Here is a 23,790-nt window from a genome sequence, read left to right as displayed (position 1 = left end):
CCAGATATGACACTGGTTCTGGTATAATACCTGCAGTGAAAAAATTAAGGAACTGAGAACATTTCATCATTGGCAACAGGACTAGCAGGTAGGAGGGGTACCGGTTTATAATGAGTAGGCTTTATTATCTCATATGAACTCTCTGTTAATGCAAAAAATTATTTTTGATTCGTCTGACACAATGATAGAACTGACATGTAGTTCTGAAGGTTACTAAAGAGTAACTAAATAGTTTTATAGTTTGCCTGCCTAAAATTAAAAAAATTTAAACAGGGAAAAAAACAGATTTACTGGAGAATTTGATGAAGGGTGCCTTTCCATTTCTTTGTAAAACTGAAAAGTACTCATATTTCAATTTTGGCATAAATAAAGCATGCATATCATCCTAAATCACAGAGATAACACTTTTAGGCACTTTCACACATACACTGGGCTGAGTGGGTGCCTGGCTATGGTGGCCAGTTTAGGTTTTATAGAGCTAAGTACACTGATTAGAGCCGTAACAATTACAATTCTTTTAGAGCTTTGCAGCATGTGTTTGACCACTGTTTTTAACACCAGCAGTCTGAAGCACTTTTTCAAACTGCTTTTCTATGCAAGGAACAGACGGTTTGCGGTGGAGAACCTGAGGGGAATTTAAGTAGTGGCTCATCAGATCAGGGAGCGGAGGCGGTCAGAGCCACAAATCTACACCAAGGCTGAAGCTGGGATAGATTTTGCAGCCGCATCATTCTGTTTTAAAAAAAGCACTGCGATGGCACTATATTGCCTAAAAGAAAATAAGCCTCTGTTTGGTCAGACAAGCGATGAAAGCATGAAGAAGGAAAGGTTTTGATGGCATTATAAAGTGATTTTTGAGAGCAAAGGGCCTGCATCTGTGGGAATCCTTACATCTGCTGTGATCGAGCTGCTTAGAGGTGTGATAAAGCCCAGGCGCCCATCACTGAGAACCACAGCCAAGCCGTCTAGGGTCAAACAGTACTCCATGCAACGGATGTAAACCCCCTCCAGGTCCAGCGAGGGACCACCTACACACAAATACACAAGATATTTTCCAATTTATGATTCAGGAGAGGATATTCTTTATTGATATGTTGCTGTGATATTTTAAAATAAGTTGTCCAACCTCGAGCGGACTGCAGGTCTAATGAAAAGGGGATTGTAGTGAGGCAGATGGCCTTGCGTCCATTGCTGCCGAGCCCGTCCCAGTGCAGTACATGGAGATATCCGTCTGCCGTACAGACCAGTAGGTCCTCCTGAAGAGTCTGAAGACTGAAAAGAGACAAAAAAAAGAAATTGTCTTTTTACATAAAATAAAGAACAGCAGCAGATGAGTCAGTAACGAGAAGACAAAAGAGGATAAAAAACAGTGAGCTATTCATCATCCAGCTGTATCCTGACCAGTTTTACCAACCAGCAGTTATGTAGCTGCCAGTGCCTCGTCTCACTGTCCTCTAAGGCACACGGGAACAAACAAGCCTGTGTTTGGGTCTGTAGGGCACAGTGTTTTCTTTAAAAAGACTGCGATAGGGTAGACTCAACACAACTGGGAGAAAGACGGACAGAGACTGCGGACAGACATGACAAGAACCAAAGAGAGCAGGCGCTGTGGATTGATTGTGGAGGAGGCAAAGCTTTTTACTGCAGCTTCACAGCGGGAGACACCCACTCATCTCCTGCACAATCAAGCTGTGCATGTGAAATACCAATGCAGTGCTCTGATTCAGATGACTGCCCTATAATCTTTGTCAAGTGGAGGAGATTTGGAAGAGAACAAAAAAAAAAAAACAGATAAAAAGAAAGCTGACTAAAGGGAAGCTTACTGTCAATCAGCAAAGAAAAGAAAAACATAAAAAACCATGAGCGACATAAATATAGTCAACAAGTTTTAATTCGATATAACTTTTTTTCTTTCACAACAATAAAAGGCAGTTTTTCATTTAAAAATGGCAAGAGAAAAAAGTTGTTTGTCTAAAACAAGCTTTGAATGTTATGCAAAATTAAGACCCCTAAAAACTTGATATTTTCCTATGTTCACTGATTAATATACATTTTTGGGATCTTTTACTATAGTACTACACTATAAATACTAAAGTATTTTTAATTCTTAGGGCATAGTTTTATCTATGCCAGTAATATATATGGTGACAATTGTTTATTGCAGCAGAAAATGTTTTAGAAGGTAAAGAGATGGTAAGATGCAAATCCACACAACACATTCTATATTCTTTATTATTTTTATTTGTTAAAAAAAGAAAGCATTGTACCATTTCCCTTCCACTTTGCAATTATGTGCTGAAATCTGAATAAAATATATTGGCGGTTGTGATTCTAACAGGATAAAACATGAAAAAGGTATGAATATTTTTGCAAGTTCTTTTTAAAAAGGAAAACCAAGAAAATGTGTTAAGTTATAAGCAGAAAAAATAGCAACATCAGATCTAAGACAAAACAAAAAACATGTTCATCAGGGGCTTAGACAAGCAATCAATCTCATGTCGACAGTAAACAAACTGCTTAGTTTGAAATCTGTCAGAAAATTCGCATCCTCATTTAAATCCATTATGGTCCTGACAATATTACAAGTTCCCCATCATTTGTTCTTTCTTTCTGAAGGTTTCTGTCGTTACACATTATGGAAAGCTTCGCCAAGTCTATTCTGCTTATCCATTAGAGAAGAAGAAGACACTATGTTAAGCTAAATGCTTCTTACTAAGGCACAAACATCATTGTGCTTCTGAGTTAGGGCAATAACTATTGACAAACTGCTAGAGGGAAAAAGGTTAATGCAGTTCAACATGCATATATTCAATAATTAAAAGAAATTCACTTGTATTAAAGAGTTACACTTGTTTGTGTGTGCTAGAGTATTTTCTTTATGTTTAAAGATTAGTCCAAGGTCAAAAAATAACATGTCTGCAGTCTCAGGCAGAGACAACAAAAAGAAACAAAAGAAATGCAGACGGGGGATTCAAAGACAGTGTCTACCTGTTGATGGGAGCCTCCAGATCTACAGGCTTCTTCATCTCCAAAGAAAGAGCAGGGGCGCATTGCTCTTCTTTATAACCTGGAGTCACCTTTACTCGAGGGCTTCCTCTGTGCAAACACAAAGAAGATTTCCTGAAAACTTAACTATCCAAAGTCTCCACAATGAGCTCATTTTCAACTCCTGTAGCTGAGATGAGCGAACCTGCCCTAACTTGTCCAGTTTCTCTCAGTTATGTTCACAAAGACGGCAGCACACTCTTTATTTCAGCTGCTTTTTCAGCTGAAATAAGAGGTTTAATGTCATAACTTATTTTTTTACGTTCATGTAATAATCCCTTGAAACAAAACAAAACAAATAAGGAATAAAACGGGTAAGATTTGTTGCATTGCTCATGAATCCTGGTACAACATTTATGTATCTCTTGTGAATGCGTGCATCACTTACTTTGGATAGACCGGCTCATAGAGATACTTTTCCTCCCCGCCACCCAATACATCAAACAGAAGGATGTAGCCATTGGCAGTCTGAAAACAAAAATAAGATTCTTTTAAAATATCATATTATCATCACCAAAAAGGGCAAAAAGAGAGGACGTTTTTATGCATTATAACCCTTTTAAAAAGGTGATACAAAAGGTGTGAAAAGGGGGCAGGATGCATGGCGTAGCGGTAGGCCCCCTGTACGAAGGCCTCAGTGCTTGAAACAGATGTCATGGGTTCGAGTCCCGACCCCCTGAGACCTTTCTTGCAAGTCACCCCCCTCTCTCCGCCCCTTTTCAAGACTGTCCACTTTGAAATAAAAGCAACTTGTGCCCAAAGAAAGGTCAAATTTGTTTCACACACTGACCAATAAACGCAAATGCTAACGTCCACACCGACCAATAGAAATACACCATCGCTCCAGCCTTTAGAAAAAGTACCGCCCCCAGACGTGTGGAGACAAGGAATGTAGAGAATGTAATCTGTAAAAAGTGATTCGAAAAGGCTGCAATTCATAAAAGTCAGTCTTCAAAGTTCCTTTTTTTGGAAAAAATAAAATCTAATTAATTTAAGGTTCATCTCCTGCATACACATTGTAAACTACCTCCAAAACCTTTTTTGTTTCGAGAAGTTTTTCAAAGTTCCATTTTGTAAACGCGTTCTTTGCTTGCCATAAATTTGGAACAAATTTCTCTGTAGTGTGAAAAGGTTGCTTTAAAGCAGCAAAGAGAGAAACGATGAACAGAAGTTCAAGGACATCTACAGACTGCATCGATCCATCCATTCACACACATACAGTCCGTCATTCTGTATTTTAGGCCAGACCCATTATGAGGTTTTAAATTCTTTTAAGGCTAATTTAGCTCATAATAAAGCCTGTGTTCATCTGTATCTGTACATTTTTGTACAAGGATAATGTTCATTCATAATCTGACATACAGAAGTCAATTTGTCTGAGTGTTATAATTTAATGGTCACATAACATAGTGTTACCTTTGGTCTTCTGGCTGTAGTGAAAAGAGATGAGTCAATGTTTTCACATGAAAATGTTCTTGCAACTGGCCAGGTTCTCCTTTCTAGTGTTATCTGATCCCATGGCTAAATAATAAAGATGCTGTAATTAAAGAGGTGTCACTCCGTCTGCTAGAAGAACAGAGATAGGAGAAGGGATAAATATGTCCAATGAAAAGAAGGCTTATAATATATGCAATATTTATACAAGGTTTCTGGCCAATAAAGACTGAGTTGTCTTCCAATAACTTGAAGAATTACAGTCATATTCTATAAATTTGAATATTATTGAAAAGTTCATTTTTCAGTAACCTAATTCACTAAGTAAAACACATTAAATAGATTAATTAGCACAGACTGCTGTTTTCAAGCCTTTATTTCTGTTAATTATGATGATTTTCCGGTTACAGCTAATAAAGACACGACATTTAGGTTTAGAATAACATATCAGACCAATATAAAACACATTTTTGATACAGATATGTTGGTTAAATGAAAAGTATGTTTAATACCTGCTTAAAGGTTGTTATTTTGAAAAAGTAATTTTAAATCTGACAAACGAGCCTCATCTGAACGCAGATTCTAATTTATTTAATATGACTGTATAAGACATAAACTAACCAGTAAAAACTTTCTTTAAAAATGTAACTGTTATATAATATAGTTCATCTCGATTTATGGATCAAAAAGAAATACACAGAGTCAGACAACCTTTCACCTTGACCTGGCCTGTGATTGGCCGGTCAAAAACTCACACATCCAATTGTTTTTTAATCAAGCGGGAAGGCTAGGAAGAAATATTTTGGATGTTTCTGGTTATAGCTCCTCAAGAGAAATCCAAATCGTCTAAAATTTGTATCAGCAAGTCGAAGCGTCACCAAACAGAAATCTGTGTTAACAGTTAAAACATAAAGAATAATGTTTAAAATTATTTTACTCCTTGTTGTCATGAATCTCAGACCTCATCAGTGTAGATTCACCAGGACTAAAGCATTTCAATCTATAAGTTATATTAACAACACTATTTATGCCGATTACAACACTTTAACTGACATTATTAAAACACACAAACACACAAAAAAAAAAAAAAATAGCCAGCATTTAAACTCCCGTAGGAAAAACTCCCCATTCATGGTGGAGAAACACACAGTTACACGAATGCAGATGCACCCTGCCGTCAAAGAAACTTCAGAACCAGAGCCTGCTGGATGAAACATGAAACGAAACTTGATCTGCATCCTTCAGCGATAACGTGCCAAGACTTTGCAATGTCTGAACACAGAAACCACCTCCGTCACATCTGAATAAAAACGAGTTCAATCAAAGCAAACAAAAGGGGCTAATAACCTCAGGTCGGCTACATATGTTGAAAGTTGTGGAGCTCCACAAATTTTCTAATACATTATTAGGTTAGGAGACGTCAAATGTGCCTAAAATTTTAATAATTTCAATGATTATAATTTCAATTGTTCTATGCTTTTAGTTATAGGAACCATAAGGAGTACAATATATAGAAAAGCTTAATATTTATAAGCTTAATGTCACAGCTGCTGCACCGTATTCACATTTTTTGTAAGTAGTAAAAATATGTAAATATGTTTTGTATATTTGAGTCAGAAAAAAAAAAAAAGCTTTGCAGAGGTTTTAAACCACACCAATAAGAACCAATCAGGTTCTTGTTAGATTCAGAGGAAAACTAAGAATCCCCATTTTCTTGTTTTTAAAAATTACAAAGAATAACTCAAACAATTTGGAATCATTGTAAAATCATTCAGTCTGAGGTTGATCAGTTTATACAATGCCGTTTTCACTTTCCTACCAATCTAAGGTTGTTCTAATGCTAAAAGATACCTGAAAATGGTGAATATTTTAGTGTTTTCACACTTAAAATGGACATTTTAAGGATCCCATTTTAGTGTAGACCAGTTTCTGGTCAACATGGGCCAAAATTGTCAAGTTCACTGTATGCGCAGGCCACAAAAAGCTAACATTTTTCCAAATTGAAAACACACACAAATCTGTAAATACTTATAGCTCTAAAGCATAAAAAGCTTCTCGCACATTTGGAGTATTAAAAGAATGGCATTTATTTCATTTTTTTTTTCCATTTCAAAAGCACACCAGCTGCAGAAATCAGAGTTCCAGCTTCAATCTTTAATCTAAAGTTTAATCACAGGAAAACAGGACAGCATTTCCAGGTCCAGGTTCTGTCGATAGGACTTTGATTAGGTTCATTTCAACTTGTTAGAGGGAATAAACAACGCCGGATGAAAGAAAAAGTAGATAAAGGAGGGGGTCAGTGACTGGGATGGCACTAATGTTTTCAGGAAACCTTGTGCTTTCAGTGTGATCATACATGCGGAGATAATGTTGCAGGAAGAAGCAGGACGCCTACTGGAGCCCCACAAATATGAAGGCACCGAGGTTCAAAGGCAGTCAGCTGCCCAGCATACAGGAAATGTTTTTGTGTTTGTTCATGAACAGACAGAGCTCAGGCTGTGCAGCAAGCCTGCGAAACAAGCAAGAAAAATAAATGAATTAAAAGGAAATGTACCCATTTGATCAAACAACTCAGGAGGAGTCATTAAAATCTGATGGCAGAGCACTACACACCCATCCAAACTGAGAAGATGAATCAGGTTTTTATGATAACATCTCAAAAATGAACATTTGGTGGCACGGTTTAACATCCCTGACAAATAACATTTAATATTCTATACTTTGCACGTCTAGACTTGATGATGCATCTGAAATTAACAACATCAAAGACCTGAGCTCACGCCACTGTCAAATAAAATTTAGAAAATTAAAGAACAAAAAAGCTGACTTTAGACAAGCCAAGTGAAAGAGTTTGGAAGTTCTTGTTGAGAAAAGGAGACGTCAGTAGAAGACAGTGTGATGATCTGTCTTATACGTGTCTAAACACATCCCAGAGGTGCAACAACGCATACACAATCTTACAGGCGGTTGCTTCTCTTCCTAAAACCTGGAAGGACTTAAGACAAAGAAGCCCGACTCCTTCAGCTGCAACAGAACCTCATTTGTATCCATGAAAACGTCCTTGCAGCAGAACTCAGCAGACAACTTTTGCTGCAAATCAGACGCCACTGGCATGAAGAGCATTAAGTGCAAACAGTTTAAATGCAGAGCACAGATGTGAGTCACGTGTCTTAAAAAGTAAGGCCTCGAGCGCTCCGAAAGCACACAGCTGTCAGGTGTGCTAACCAAGAAGTCTCCACACATTCCTCCATCGCTGTCCAGCCAGATAACTCTGAACGCAGCAACTGCATGTATGGCTGAGCTTATGCACCATTATCGTGCTGCATCATGGATCAGGGCATCAGAACCTGTGGGCCGTTTTGGTTTTGCTGCAGAAAAATGTCAGCTCTCCACCTTTACATCAGCTTATTATTTCTGTTGTTCCTCCAACTATCGCTGAACAATGAAGAACCTTGTTTCCTTTGACTTAAAACCACTTCCTCTTTACTTTCACAATGTAATGTATGCATAAAGGCGCAGAAAATAAAAAACCTGCAGAGAAATCCTGAGCGCTGCAGTGTGAAAGGCTAAAAACAGATTGGGAACATTTTGGCCTCGGACCGATCCCAAAAAAGACAGAAGTAAAAGTTCAGCGGTGAGAAGTATTTCCTGTGTTGGAAGACGTTTTTTTTTTTTATTGCTTTGGTTCTTTTTCTCAAACTCTTAGCTCCATATAGACACTTAGCCAAAGATAGATCCTGCTCATAGTTTAAGAGGGTGATTACATTAGCCTTGGAGTCTGCAGGGTGTGTGAGTAGCCTCAACATCTGGAAAACAGCTGTTTATGGAGAGTGAGGACAACTGTCTGGGTAAGCCAGAGTCTGCCTTGTCTGTAATTAAACAACAATACAAATCCTGGTGTGAGAAGCTATGGCTACTATAAACGATGGGGGAGATATTTGTACCTGGGAACAGATACAGACTCCAGACAACTCTGACGTTCAGCTGCATTTGTTAAATTAGGGATGGGCAACACCGTGTGTCTATAAACACTAAATGATGATGTTTGCAAACCCAAAATCTAAAAGCATGGTATGTACTGTTTCTTTTACTGTAAAAAAATTGTTTTCCAATGCTGCTTCCATGAGAGACTAAATAAAACAGTGGTTATATTTCAAAACATGATTGATGGGAATCATTACAGCGCATTGCTCAGCAGAACAGTTAAAGCCTATTTGGTAACTGCTATGGTTTAGTTTTAGAACAATATCTTTGCTTGTGAGTCTCAAGACTTACACAAAATATCAAAATAAGATTTTAAGTCTACAGAAAAAACCCTGTTCATACATCGCACACAGTTTCGATTGTAGAAGTCTATATACTACCCATTTAAACCCTGAAGAAGAAGAGATTAAAATACAGAAGTCAAGCTGCTTAGGAGGAAACTTTACATAATCTGAGTAAACATGGAAGAATAATGCAAATGCAAACCTAAATTTAAAGCATAGCATAAAATCTCGCAACGATAATTCAAAGGGAACCTAAGAAACATATGAATAGATATAATATCAATGCAGATAAAAAGTAATGCAATAAATAAAATATTCCATATAAATGAGGATCAATTAAAAAGCTCAAGATCAAAGATTTGTTCTGAGGTTACTTTCTGTAAATAAACTCACTTTCCACATTTTAAATGAACGTATGGAGGCTGGATTTGTGAAAGGAGAATGTAATCATTTATAAGGGATGCTGCTGAGCTCAGTATGAGCGATATTGCAAACTAAAGAGACAAGCTGAAGATCTTCAACTTTCAGCAGTTTTAGGTCTGAATCAGTATCCGAAGAAAAGTGCTGAAGAACATAAAATACATGCTCACAATAAACCTTTAATACATCCACAGGCTTATTGCGCCTTGTAATGTGCAACAATAAACCGCCCACAACCCCACTCTGACGCTCCACATTAAATCCTGTAATGTCACATAAAAAAAAAAATCAGTTTTGAGAAGTGAAAACATGACAAATTCAGCTGTGAAACATTGCAGGGAAGAACAGATGAACGGTCATCTGTTGGCAGGAAAGACCTGGAGGTTTGAGACTGTGCTCCTAGCTGCTTCATACGCTGACGGTACAGAATTTACCAACAAATTAGCAAAAATGTTTTCTATTAACAACGATATCCTGTCGGTTAATAATAGTAAGTCTGTTTAAGGTCAGGAATATCTCTTCCATGCAAAGACAAGACATTATTTAAGCACCACCAACCATGCTAGTTTTATTCGCTGTTAGACAACCCTGAATAATAAACTGCATATTAAGTGAACATCTCGTCAGAAACTGAAAAACTCAATTTTAGGTAATTTGAATAAAATTTAAAGCCAAACTTTCAGCCGTTGCTGTAAAAATGCAATCCCAGCCAACGGTGCCGTCTGAAGAGAAGCGACTCCCACAGTGGTTCACTAGATGCAGGAGCTCAGAGGTAAACAGTTGTTTTAAAGTGAACAAACGTCTGGTGCTAAAGTTTTCCAGTTTGTTTTAACATCTGTGATACTCAGATGTATGAATAGCTTCTCAAAGTGAATTTTAACTTTGTTATGATCAAATATGACGCCAATTTTTATTGTTTTATTGAAATCAAACAGTACTTTCTTGGTGTTTATGGTTAACTCTGAGGCTAACCTTGAAGTCAGAAACTGTCCAACCCAAATGGTGTTTATAAAGGTCAGGATGCGAGAGGAAATTAAATCCTGATATTTTTACCTTCTGCACCTACTCCCTGCTGTGTTCAGACCAGGCGAAAAGGAGTCTGAATCCGAGCCTAAGTGACATCTCTTTCAGACACATTCATGTATATTTTGACATCACACTAGGAGGTAAAAACAAAAGCAAGAGCTGAGACAGGAGGAAAAGGAACAGACTGACTTTAACGAGGCAGAAGGTTATCAAATTTTAGGTTCCTTTATTTTATTTAAATTATTTACAAAAAACTTAATAGATGTGTGCTCCTGCACAGCTGGGCTTTGTGCCTTAACCCTGACAGACAAAATGTCATCAAGGACGTTGGGTGTTGTTTTGGGACAAACAATGTTACAACCACACCTTTTGTCCTTGACAGTGTTGCCAGCAACTGGTCTGCTCGGTACTTCAATGCACAAACAACATGGGGGTAAAAAATAAAATAAAATAAAATAAAAAGGAGAGGACATGTTCCATCAAACATTTAAGAAAATTATAACTTTGTTTGTACAGAGTTCCCCAGCTGTCTTGGCCTATATGTAGTAAATGAGGTCAGGGTGCATAATGGGCTTAAAAAAAAAGCCCCTACACCAATAAAAGTACCTAACTTCTGGGATCAAACTGAAAATGAAAGCCGTGTGACTGATAAACCACAAGGCAATACCTTTGTTTGTAAAAGAACAACTGTTTCACTTTGAGTTGACTCAATCAAAGCCAGAACGTGCAGTGATAAGCAGAGGACAAAGTATGGAGATAATGTAAAAATAGGTGTGAGCAAAGCATTCAAAGCTAATATTATAAGATTATATTTTGGTCAGACACCTTGTCTGACTTATTGATAGCTATTGGCTGCTTTTTGTTTACTAGTTTTCAATTTTACCATTTTCTGTGCAGCATATAAAGCTGGTCTTTGTGCTCTTATGTATCTGAAGAGGACTCTTTGTTTGTAACTGATAAATTACTCATTATCGACCTAAAAGCTGAAGCTCACAGTCTAACCAGTCAATGTGGTGATGAAGTATCAGGAATATCGGCCACCGTCGCAGAGAGCACAAACCCAAAAGACATCAGGTAAGTGGAGACAAGAAAACAGGGGGTAATTAGACATGGCATTGATCGAGCCACGACTGCCCACTTCATCTTAAAGAGTCCTTTAGGGGTTCTACCACTTTACAAAGGCAGCTACTTGTGATGCTATTTTTAACTTAATGAAGGCTCGACTCTGTATGGATGGAGGACACTCAGGTTCAGTTTCTCCAGCCACATACAGCCGTCTTTGAGTGGGTGTTTTATTTGTGTTTTTAAACAAGGAGCAAGAACCTTGACAGCCCTCATCATGCAATAGGCTGCTATTAGGCAGGAAGAAACACATTTTGAACTGAAGAAGATGCTGATAAAACAATATTCGCAGTAGGTTTACAATCAAATTACCAACAGGACATTAGAAAAAGGCATGACCTAATCAAAGAAAGGATGACATATCGGCGTTGTACTTACTGCCACAGCTATCATGGAGTCATCTGGTTTCCATTCTGCTTTCTGGTAAAAGCCAAACTGGGCGGCTGCCTTCCCAGACTCAATGTAGCTGACTATCAAAACGCTGGGCTGTGTGTGAAGAAAAGGGACAAGGAAAAAATGAGCACATTCACAACGCCAGAAGTCACAGCCGTCAAAAAGCCTCACAATATAAAACATTTCAGCCTTCATTCAAACCTCAGAGCCACAAAACCAAGTAACCATGAAGGAGACTCTGAAACAAAACACCTAAACATTAATAACAGCTCAGTTTCAAATAATAACTCTTGGTTTACGATGCAAGAACTACTAAATACGTTTTAAAATGGAGTCGAAACTTTAAAAAGTATTTGGGGTTCTTCAGCGAGAATCATTTTCAGCCATCATTTCCTAAAACCTACCAGCTAGTTTTGTTGGCTAAATTTAATGAAACCATAACCTACAGTAAGAAGCCACTAAAACATGTGAACAAAAATATATGCTCCACTGTGGTTCAGCGCTCTAAAAGAAGGTACTTGGCATATTAATATAAACAAAATTTAGATTTACATAACTCTTTAAATCAATCCTTGTATAGATTAACTTTTTAAATATCACCTTAAAGCGAATAAACACCAGGATAATTTGATTTATTTATTGTATGCTGTGAATCAGATAAACTACCATATGTTTTTTAGTATTACAGGTATTGTCAAGGGCATGGCATCAGTAATTGCATCTGCTAATAAACAGTATGAGAGGATTTTCCATAAAGCTATAGAGCATCGTGAACCTGCTATTTTGCTCAACCTGAGCTGATCACACAAAGGCTCGGAAGCTCAAAGTTTTTTATAAGTTGAGTTGCAATTGTTGTAATTTTATAAGCTGCTGCTATGAGTTCTTTTTCTTGACATTGTGACAAATGCAAATGCAAATGAGTGTCTGAACAGCAGCCTGAAGAATTCCCCAGTCTCACTGTCCCCTGGAAAACTGAATTTGCCCAATTTCGAGGTGTGGACACTTCTCCATAGCTGTCTATGTTTACAAGACCTAAGTATGTCCCGTGTTTTTAAGGTTTTTTGAGGAGAGTGGATTGCTTGGTTCTGCTGTTTAGTGAGATCCTTTTTGTAGCAGCTAGGCATGGCAAGACACCCTGCGAACTGCAGCTGCAGTACCAAACGCTACAGAAGTTGAATCTACCCAGAGCACTTTGAGCCTGGTACAGGCATGAAGAGGTGGCAGCATTGGCTTGAAGCCAGTGTGGACAATGCACCACCGTCATGGATGCACCACCGAGGCTATCCGGCTCTACCACGCAGCCACCGGGACCCAGATATGCTGGCAGGAAGTAAAAAGAGGGGCACGCTGTGTTGTGTCACAGAAGGCATCTCCAAGAACCTGCAGATGATGTCCACGTTGTGGTCAAAGTGCGGTCTCATTCTGCTGTGAAAAAGGCCTAATCAGAAGCAGACAAAGAAAGCCTATCACCTAGTCCTTACAAGGTACCTCTAAAGCAAAGACTTCAGCATTATACATCAATTCTTTATCAGGACACAAACTTAAAAGACCGTTGGTAAGCAAAACGTAGCATTTAAAAGAGAAATCCTTCATTCAGAGACAGCAGAACTGCCAACCATGATAATATATCCAATGCTGAATGACAGTGATGAGTTTTACTAAGGTAAGGTAAGTTAATTTATATAGCGCTTTTCAGTAACGAGACACTCAAAGCGCTGTACATACAATTACAATACAATCACAAAGAAAATAAACACAGATACAGAAAAACTAATCAAATGATACTACAATCCTTCTAAGAAATCTAAAAATCTATGAATCCTTCTGAGAAATCTAAAAATCTCTGGCCAACATTACAATGATACAGAAAACATTAATAATCCTTTGGGTTTTACTGGTAAGAGCTGGTTCTAGACCAATCTTTCTAAAGAGGTAATTATATCATTAGGTCCTCTATGTAGGGGAAAGCATCTTGTGCTAAGAGAGAATGATCCTTGGGTTCACTGGTATAGTGCAGGTGTAGTCCCATAATAACAGTCATTTGCATCCTTTGAAATTTAACTAAGCAATATTGAGTTCTGACTAAGGAACCTGAGTCACTGGTGTAAAAACAGCTTTTGTTCAAAAAGAAAAAGAAACTAGTATTATTTTCCTTTCACTGGTAAATCTAAAAATCTATGAAAAGGAGAAGAAATGAAATCCACATTTAGGTAAAAAATAAGGAGCAAGAGAAAGCAACACACATAAGCAAAGATTGTGCAGGGGCATGTGAGGGTGCCAATATTTAAGTATGATCATGTGTGCAAAGAATTAGACTCTCAACACTGACGATGGTGCCATTGTCCTTGAATAAGAGATTAAAGTTTTATCAAACGGCCATACAGTTCAGTTCACAGATGAGGGGGGTTGCTGGGGCAGAGCGTCGTGTTTACAGAACATCCAGGAGAAATGTTTTGATAAGAAGCCTGTGAAGGCCATCTCGGGGCGCCTGAATTAGACAAACAATAAATGTTTTGGTTCAGGCTGGCTGTGATTTTCCGCCTGCATTCAAAGTCTTACTGGCATTCTCAATTTGAAATCCAAATAGCCAAATTTCTGGTACTTTCAGTAGATCCTGAGCAAACAACTTTCTCCAAGATTAAATCATATCACCTTTGAGTCCGGGAAAAGCAGCCAGCTTGCGATTCTGCTCTCTTAACATATCAGTCTGAGTGCTGAGAGCTCTAATGATCCCATTAAACATCCAGGCAGGTTTGGAGTGCTTTGAACAGCTGCCGATGTTTTACAAATCTTTCAATAAGCCAGGTAACTGCCAAATCCAAAAAGCAGAAATCCTGTTATCAGAAATCCAATTATGTACAAATCTTCCACGTCCTCGACTGACATTGTTGTCAGGCACACAATCTTCCACTGTCAGGAATCCATTGCGTATCCGGAGAAGAACATCCCGTCTGGACAAGAGGGTTTCCCTTTACCCTGTCTTCCCGGTGAGAAAATTTGATCGATTGCGTTGAGAGACCAGCTGACCAAATCCATAATGAACATTAGGAGGATATGCGAACAGAGGCTCTAAGAAAAACATAGACAAAAAGCTGAAGCAGGGCAAAAAATGGGGGAGGATCAAGGAGAGAGTGGAAAAGCGTCTGACCCCACCGAGAGCAGAAGAGAAAGTCATCTGGTAAGTTGGGGATGGATTTATTTCATTACGTGAAGTTATTTTTTAGGCAAAGTAGAATACACATGATGAAGACTTTATTCAAATAAAAGGTTCTTTAAGTTAATGTTTCTGGCACAAAACACAGCAACAAATAAAAATGTAAATACACACACTCTTTGGTCAGGTTACTGCCCTTATTTTCTGCCTTTGCTTTGTAAGATAATGTTTGACTTCAACTACTAGGTCCTTAAGCACAAAAGAACCTGTTAAAGAGGAAAGGATTTCAAGGCAGAAAAACCACAAATTCATGTTTTTCATGTTTTTAACCTAACGTTTTTAGAAGACGAGTACCCCTGAAGGTAAGCTATTACAGATTCATATTTAAAAACAGGAAACCATAATCACACATTTTAAAAACCAGTTGGCTTTTTTTATGAAAAGGTGAGGAATTTTAGTCATGAAACAAGACCTACTATTGAAGAAAGAAAAAACTAAACACTACATGTTTGTCAGGTCAAGAAGGAGGAAAAATGAGTCTAGTATTTTAGATGCAGGGAACATGGTAATCAGAGAAGAGGCTTTAAACATTTCTTCCCTACAGTGTTCATTTCATATAATTAAAATTTAATAATGCCACCGAGAGGAAAGTAAAAACCTCAGACTTCTTTTGAGCAACAGTATGGTGCAGCACTTAAGCATTAAAACACAAAAAATACCACTGAACACTTCATTTCCTCCTTGTCTTACATTATTTCCTTGAAAACTGTTAAAACTTCAATTTAATTAGTAAAATAACTATTTTTTTTAAGAAAATCTTAAAACTAACTTTTATTTCTTAACAGTAATTCAGGATAATTCAGTTCTGAATAAATCCACTCCACCAATTTCTACTCCCATTTTGTACCTACTAGGCTGCAATATCATTTGTTTCTTCTTCTACTTTGCACTTGTAACAAAACCATTTTATATGTACTTTTATATGTACACATCCATTGTACTTTATTGCAATGAGAGAGAAAAAAAAAACTGTTTAATTCTTTAATGTTTTCTGAAAACTTAACTGTAATACATCCTATTTCCATTTACTATAAATTTGATTCCCATTAGGGGCAATTGACTCCTGAGAAAAACCAGACGTTATGACACCTGAACAAACCAAAACAACTATGACTGAGCACACAATGCAGGAAGGAAGCTAGGGCACAAGGAACACAAGGAAATAATGGTAGGAAGGAAAACAAGGAGGGAAAGAAGTCAAGGAGAAACGACATTTAGGCATGGGTCATGAATTAGAGTCTGAATATATAAATATTTTCCCATTCTCTTATTTTCTTCATCCTTTGTTGGACAACATTTAAAAAAAAAAAGAGAATAGAAACTGCTAAACTATTATAAACAAGACACTTGACCTCCTCTGTACTCCAGGCTTTGCCATTTCCCATGTCGCATCAGAAACACGCAGTCACTGCTGGCATCACTAACAAAGTCTCAACGAAACATTTTGGAAAACTCCGCTAATTTCTCTCAGTCTGTGTTTTTTAAAATATCCAGAACCGCAAAAGCACACAGCTGTGGCCAGGTGACCGAACAGAACACATTTAATAGTAAGCTGGTCTACTATACAGGTGACTGACTTCACCTCAGCTGAGCTGTTTGATTTCAGGCTGTAGCTGAGGATAGATGAAATTAAAAAGAGAAAGAAAATCCTCAGTAAAAGCTCAAAGTGCACACATCTTTCTGAACCCATACTTGTTTACAGTCGTAGACAGGCAAATGCTTGAGAAAGGAGGGAAGGAAGACATGCTCTACATCCCGTGTGCCTCAGGAAATTAACATTGACCCTCATCTATTGTTACTGTATCTTAATAACATACAAAGGGCCTGGACAACAGATTGTCATAAACAATGTAGTAGGTTATTGGGTCAAATAACTCCCTCATATAAAGCTTTAAGAAAACATCAGAGTTGCTCAAAGCTTCCTTACCTAAATCTAACCTAAAAAATTATGTTTTTAGGTTAAAGCTGTTCTCTTTAAATGCCTAAGAGTAAAGGAGCACAAAAAGTAACTGATGGAAATAAATAATGTTATATATTATTTTTATTTCGCAAAATACTAGTCACACTACTACTAGTAACACATTATCTTACCATCATACCATAGTTTCTGTAAAAAGCAAACTCAGAACCTACCTCGTTGTCAGATTAGGAAGACACTTTACACATGACAAAGTTTGAAAACCGTTCACAAATTAGTTCATGAGCCATTTTTAATCAAACTGCTAGTTTAGCTGGAAAAAAAATCTAACTATTGTCTGTTTTAACAGTGTAGATATCCTTTTATGTGCATCTTCAGGCAGAGAACCCAGAAGAAATGATACTACATCTGGAACTACTGAACCACGGACCTGTAGCCCCTGTCAAACAGCACATTTATGATGGGAGTGATGTATATCACAAGCATCCATACTAAGCTGGAAATAAGAATGAGAAATTCAAATTGATGCACATCTCAGGCAGTCAAAATGCCTCTAACACTCAGTTCAGGCTGAGCACACAAATATTGAGAGGCAAAGGCAAAACTAATGTGTTTGCATAGAATGGTGCTTGGCACCAAGGCCCAGTGGTAATATTTCTTGAAGGTAAGTGGTTTTGTTCTAACTCGCATGATTGTTTTTCAGCTTTGCTGTTTGGTTTTAAATGTACAGCCTCTCTTTTAATACCCGAACGTTTATTTCATAGCTCATTTAAATACAAACGCCCAACCAGGAACTGGGTCGACAAATTATTCTACGATTGGGAGGCCTAAGTACAGGCCAATGATTACCATGTAATATTAACTTGTGCTGACCCTGTTCAAAAAACATTGATGAATAAGTGAATAAATGAACGATTTCCCTATTTTTGCCAGGGTTTGTAGGTTTATTTATTCCCACCTATAATAAATAGCTTAAATGTTTAGGTGAACAAAATAAATGTTGTTGTTTCCTTTACTCTAAATTTACAGCTGTATTGTGTGAGCCAGTAAGCAGTCAATAAACAGAACCATCAACATAGTAAGGAACACAACCAGATCAAAGAACTGTTTGATATATCATCACAGGGGAAACTATCCTGGACAAACGCTTTTGCCCCCTTCATAAATTTGTGTATTTTGTAATGCAGAATATTGCATTGTACATTGTATATTGTAAATTTGTATATTCTGTAATGCAAAAACAGAACAAAAGAGTGTACCGGAGTCAAATTCCTTGTTTGTATGCACGAACTTGGCAATAAAGCTGATTCTGATTCTGATTCATCCAACCTACTTTGCCACAGTGATTACTAATAATACCTATCAAAACCACAATGTTTTTGTACCAAAGGTTTTGTCTACAAAACCCAACCAATAGATGGACTGGCCACAAAGGCCCTACATCTTTGAACAGACAACTATTAAACATTCCTGACTGATATTATTGTAAACAGTGAATTTTAACAGTGACAGGGCCAAAAACAATGCAACGTTGAAGGGAATACAGTGCATTTAAGGACCTCAGTCTTACTCATGACCAGCAGTAAAGAAGCCTAAAACAAAAGAATAATTACACCTCTGTGACAACTAAATAAGAGGCAACAGGAACATCATTTTATACAGGTGTACGGATGTAGAGAACTCTGCAGTGACAAAAAACTGCGTCATCTGCCATCTTAGTAAGTGTACAGGTGGAACCATATGCCAACAGATCACGGTAAAAAAAAAAAGAACTCATCAACCCAACCTTCATTCCTGTTAAATATTAAAAAAATACCTACGTAATTTAGATAACACATATACAAATATATATGCACCCACATTGACACAATATAAAGAAAATAAGCTGGTTGGGAGAAAGTGAAGCAGGGAAAAGGGTCTGTCGAATGTTTACTGAAGTGAAAGTAGCACTGCTGGCATTGTTGTTATCTGGTCAGCTGAGTTCGTGAATATGACTGCCACCGACGGCAACTTACCCGAGAGAACCAGATGCTGAGCTGCGTCTCTGACAGCAGGGCGAAATAAAACCTCTGGGAGCTGGGCTGGATATGAAAGGGCTCCTCAGCACTCCTCAGCGGACAAAGCAGCCTCCGGGGCCAGCCGGTTAGAAAATACATGACGGCTGGAACTCTCTCAACACTCCAACAGTGCGGAGAGCCTCCTTAAATAGCTTTTTAATCCAGGTGACTCATTAGAGGCCGTTTAACGTGAGAATAAAAACTTTGAAAGATCCTAGCTTTGGCACGGCGAAGGTTATCGGTACGCGGATGCCATAAAGATAGGTTCAAGCAGCCAGTGAAGCTACGCGGCTAACTTGAAGCTAATGAGCAGCCTCAGGGAACCCAGAGTTCCCGAAAACAAAGGCAAACAGAGCCGCAGCGTCTTCCCTCAGAGGCCAACAGGGAGCTGCGGGCATTAAACGGGTCGATGAACTTTCGCTCCCGCTGCCGTATCAGTTCCTTCGGTGTTTGGACCAGAGGTGTTTGTTCACAGCTACGAGTCCAGTTTTCACCCCTCTTCGACTCACCGTCGCCATTTTTACAAGCGTCTATCAGACTTAACGCTGATTGGACGAGACCAACAAGCTTGCGTGTTGTTGACATGTGACGTCAGCTCTGTGTTATGTGAAAAATGCTGCGATGGTGGGCAGAGTGGCTCGGCGGTGATATCTGGCGGCGAAATGAAATACCTCCAGAAATAGAAAATGGTTACCTCTCTTTCCCTGTCTCTTTTTGCCATTTTTTTCCACAAAACTAGCTTTACAAGCAAACAGCAAATCTGTCAGAAAATAAAATTTACGACTAAGCAAAACTAGAAAAAAAGCATTGTAAATCTACAATACTTTTTTTTCAAAGTAAGCTTCCACATGCACAATGATCCCAAGATGTTCCAGATGAGACCCCAGAACCGAGCCAGCCTCCTTTATTAGCTTGTTGAACTTTTTCAAGTCCCTGGATCTAATGCTGCTACCTCAGCAGATGATGGCAGATCACTGTCTCCACAGAAGATATGCAGCATCTTGCTGCAAACACAGAAGGGCCCAAGTTTCCTGAAGAAGTACAGTCTGCTCTGTCCCTTCTTGGAGATGGCTTCACAGTTGCATCTCCACTCTAGTCTATTGCCCAGGTGAACACAGAGGTATTTTTACTCCTCCACCACTTCCCCTTCATCTCGCATGATGGAATTAATGTTTGACCTATTCCATTTTCTCCAAAATTTCCTTTGTTTTATTCACATTCAAGATGACATGATTGTTTCCACACTATGCCACAAAGTGGTCCACCAGCTCCCTCCTGTACTCAGCTTCTTGTCCATCTCTGATCCACCCCATGATTGCAGAATCATCTGAGTATTTCTGCAGATGACAGGAGTCTGTCTTGTACTGGAAGTCTGAGGTGTAGAGAGTGAAACGAAACATCACAGTAAAGTTCTTTTGAGAACATCAATTAGTATTTTTCTTGTTTTTTCCTCTTTATTCTCGTGTTTTTTAATAAGATTTCTCCACCACAACCATTCCATTGGGATGCAGCAAAACATTTTAACTGTATGTGAGAACACTTCATGGATTTCCGGAAAATCTGGCAATGATCAAAAACATGGAATGTGCTCAAACACACAATGTTGCACACCTTACAACTCAGGTGCAACTTTGATGCTTCTGAAGTTGTGTCAAAACCTGTCAGTAGTCACTTGCCCATCATAATGTTCACCAATGCCAACTGATCAACTTGTTATTGAGCTTCTTGTGATGCCATCTGCCCAAATCTACAATAAGGGGAGTGAAAATCAACAGTTTATCACCCAGCTGCATGAATAGTATATTTTAGAAATTTGTGTTTCAGACTCACAGGTCATGCTTTAATACATATAGGTGCAATTTATTCTTTTAAAATGCTGTTTTTCTTCATTTCAAAAGCAAAAATTGAAATACCTATTTCTCTGAAAATATATACCAGAGAAACCCTCCATGACATTTTTGGAAAGTAAAGAAAATTCTTCTTTTTACAGATCTTAAAAAACCTCGTACTCGTACTCGTCGTCTTCCGCTTATTCGGGACCAGGTCGCGGGGGCAGCAGACTCAGCAGAGACGCCCAGACGTCCCTCTCTCCAGACACCTCCTCCTGTTCCTCCAAGGGGAGCCCAAGGCGTTCCCAGGAACAGCCGAGAGACATAGTCCCTCCAGCGTGTCCTGGGCCGTCCCCCGGGCCTCCTCCCGGTGGTACGTGCCTGGAACACCTCCCGAGGAAGGCGTCCAGGAGGCATCCGGTATAGATGCCCGAGCCACCTCAAATGGCTCCTCTCGATGTGGAGGAGCAGCGGCTCTACTCCGAGCCCCTCCCGGATGGCTGAGCTCCTCACCCTATCTCTAAGGAAGTGCCCGGCCACTCTATGGAGGAAGCTCATTTCAGCCGCTTGTATCCGGGATCTCGTTCTTTCGGTCATGACCCAAGGTTCATGGCCATAGGTGAGGGTAGGAACATAGACCGACCGGTAAATTGAGAGCTTTGCTTTTCGGCTCAGCTCTCTCTTCACCACAACGGACCGGCACAGCGCCCCCATTACTGTGGCAGCCGCACCGATCCGTCTGTCGATCTCCCGCTCCATTCTTCCCTCACTCGTGAACAAGACCCCGAGATACTTAAACTCCTCCACTTGAGGCAGGAACTCCCCTCCAACCTGAAGAGGACAAGCCACCCTTTTCCGGTCGAGTACCATGGCCTCGGACTTGGAGGAGCTGATCCTCATCCCAGCCGCTTCACACTCGGCTGCGAACCGCCACAGCGCATGCTGTAGGTCTTGGCTAGAGGGGGCCAGCAGGACCACGTCATCCGCAAAAAGAAGAGACGAAATCCACTGGTGCCCAAACCAGACCCCCTCCGGCCCTTGGTTGCGTCTAGAAATCCTGTCCATAAAAGTTATGAACAGGACCGGTGACAAAGGGCAGCCCTGCCGGAGTCCAACATGCACTGGGAACAGGTCCGACTTAGTGCCGGCAATGCGGACCAAACTCCTGCTCTGCTCGTACAGGGACCGGATGGCCCCTAATAAAGGGCCCCCGATTCCATACTCCTGGGGCACCCCCCACAGGGCATCACGAGGGACACAGTCAAATGCTTTCTCCAGGTCCACAAAACACATGTGGACCGGTTGGGCAAACTCCCATGAACCCTAGAGCACCCTGTAGAGGGTATAGAGCTGGTCCAGTGTTCCACGGCCGGGACGAAAACCACACTGCTCCTCCTGAAGCCAAGGTTCGACTATTGGTCGGACTCTCCTCTCCAATATCCTGGCGTAGGCCTTACCAGGGAGGCTGAGGAGTGTGATCCCCCTGTAGTTGGAACACACCCTCCGGTCCCCCTTCTTATGAAGGGAGACCACCACCCCAGTCTGCCAGTCCAGAGGCATTGTCCCCGACCGCCACGCAATGTTGAAGAGGCATGTCAACCATGACAGCCCTACAACATCCAGAGACTTGAGGTACTCAAGGCGGATTTCATCCACCCCCGAAGCCTTGCCACCACGGAGCTTTTTAACCACCTCGGTGACTTCAGCCTGGGTGATGAAAGAGTCCAACCCCAAGTCCCCAGCCTCTGTTTCCACCACGGAATGCTTGATGGCAGGATTGAGGAGATCCTCGAAGTACTCCTTCCACCGCCCGATAATGTCCTCAGTCGAGGTCAGCAGTCTCCCGCCCCCACTATGAACAGTGTTGGCGAAGCACTGCTTCCCCCTCCTGAGGCGCCGGACGGTTTGCCAGAATCGCTTCGAGGCCAACCGGTAGTCCTTCTCCATGGCCTCACCAAACTCCTCCCAGGCCCGAGTTTTTGCCTCTGCCACAGCCCGGGCCGCAGCACGCTTGGCCTCACGGTACCCGTCAGCCGCCTCAGGAGTCCCACAAGCCAACCACAGCCGATAGGACTCCTTCTTCAGCTTAACAGCATCCCTTACTGCCGGTGTCCACCAACGGGTTCTGGGATTGCCGCCGCGACAGGCACCGCAGACCTTACGGCCGCAGCTACGGGCAGCAGCATCAACAATAGATGCGGAGAACATGGTCCACTCGGACTCTATGTCTCCAACATCCCCCAGGATCTGGTTGAAGCCCTCCCACAGGTGGGAGTTGAATACATCCCTGGCCGAGGGCTCCGCCAGGCGTTCCCAGCAGACCCTCACTATGCGCTTGGGCCTGCCAAGTCTGTCCGGCTTTCTCCTCCTCCAGCGGATCCAACTCACCACTAGGTGATGATCAGTGGACAGCTCAGCCCCTCTCTTCACCCGAGTGTCCAAAACATGCGGCCGAAGGTCTGATGATACGACAACAAAGTCGATCATTGACCTCCTGCCTAGGGTGTCCTGGTGCCAAGTGCACTGATGGACACCCTTATGTTTGAACATGGTGTTCGTTATGGACAATCCGTGACTAGCACAGAAGTCCAATAACAAAACACCACTCGGATTCAGATCGGGGAGGCCATTCCTCCCGATCACGCCTCTCCAGGTGTCACTGTCGTTCCCCACGTGGGCGTTGAAGTCCCCCAGCAGAATAATGGAGGGGCACTATCCAGCACCCCCGACAGGGACGCCAAGAAGGTCGGGTACTCTGCACTACCACTCGGCCCGTAGGCTGAAATGATAGTCAGAGACCTCTCCCCAACCCGAAGGCACAGGGATACGACCCTCTCATCCACTAGGGTAAACCCCAACACGAGACGGCTGAGCTGGGGGGCAACAAGCAAACCCACACCAGCCCGCCGCCTCTCCCCGTGGGCCACTCCAGAGTAGAAGAGAGTCCAACCCCTCTCAAGGAGATGGGTTCCAGAGCCCACGCTGTGCGTGGAGGCGAGCCCGACTATTTCTAGTCGATATCTCTCGACCTCCCGCACAAGCTCAGGCTCCTTCCCCCCCAGCG

At 40.6% G+C, this 23,790-nt stretch overlaps 1 protein-coding gene across 2 annotated transcripts in view; it reads right to left on the bottom strand.

Annotated features, from left to right (window-relative positions):
- The window catches only part of ric1 (RIC1 homolog, RAB6A GEF complex partner 1), a 37,750-nt gene extending 18,330 nt beyond the window's left edge, over window positions 1-19,420 (bottom strand). For both annotated transcript variants that reach the window (XM_047373536.1, XM_047373538.1), the window contains exons 1-6: window positions 18,856-19,420; window positions 11,694-11,801; window positions 3,434-3,513; window positions 2,989-3,096; window positions 1,127-1,272; window positions 892-1,028 (exon numbers count right to left, since the gene is read on the bottom strand). In XM_047373536.1, coding sequence (XP_047229492.1) covers window positions 892-1,028; window positions 1,127-1,272; window positions 2,989-3,096; window positions 3,434-3,513; window positions 11,694-11,801; window positions 18,856-18,996 — 720 coding nt within the window. In that variant the 5' untranslated portion in view covers window positions 18,997-19,420. The remainder of the gene's footprint in view (window positions 1-891; window positions 1,029-1,126; window positions 1,273-2,988; window positions 3,097-3,433; window positions 3,514-11,693; window positions 11,802-18,855) is intronic.
- Between the last annotated feature and the right edge of the window lie 4,370 nt (window positions 19,421-23,790).

Source organism: Girardinichthys multiradiatus, chromosome 8 (assembly GCF_021462225.1).
Source record: "Girardinichthys multiradiatus isolate DD_20200921_A chromosome 8, DD_fGirMul_XY1, whole genome shotgun sequence".
NCBI classification, from domain to species: Eukaryota; Metazoa; Chordata; class Actinopteri; order Cyprinodontiformes; family Goodeidae; genus Girardinichthys; species Girardinichthys multiradiatus.
This window is presented reverse-complemented; position numbering and strand designations above follow the sequence as displayed.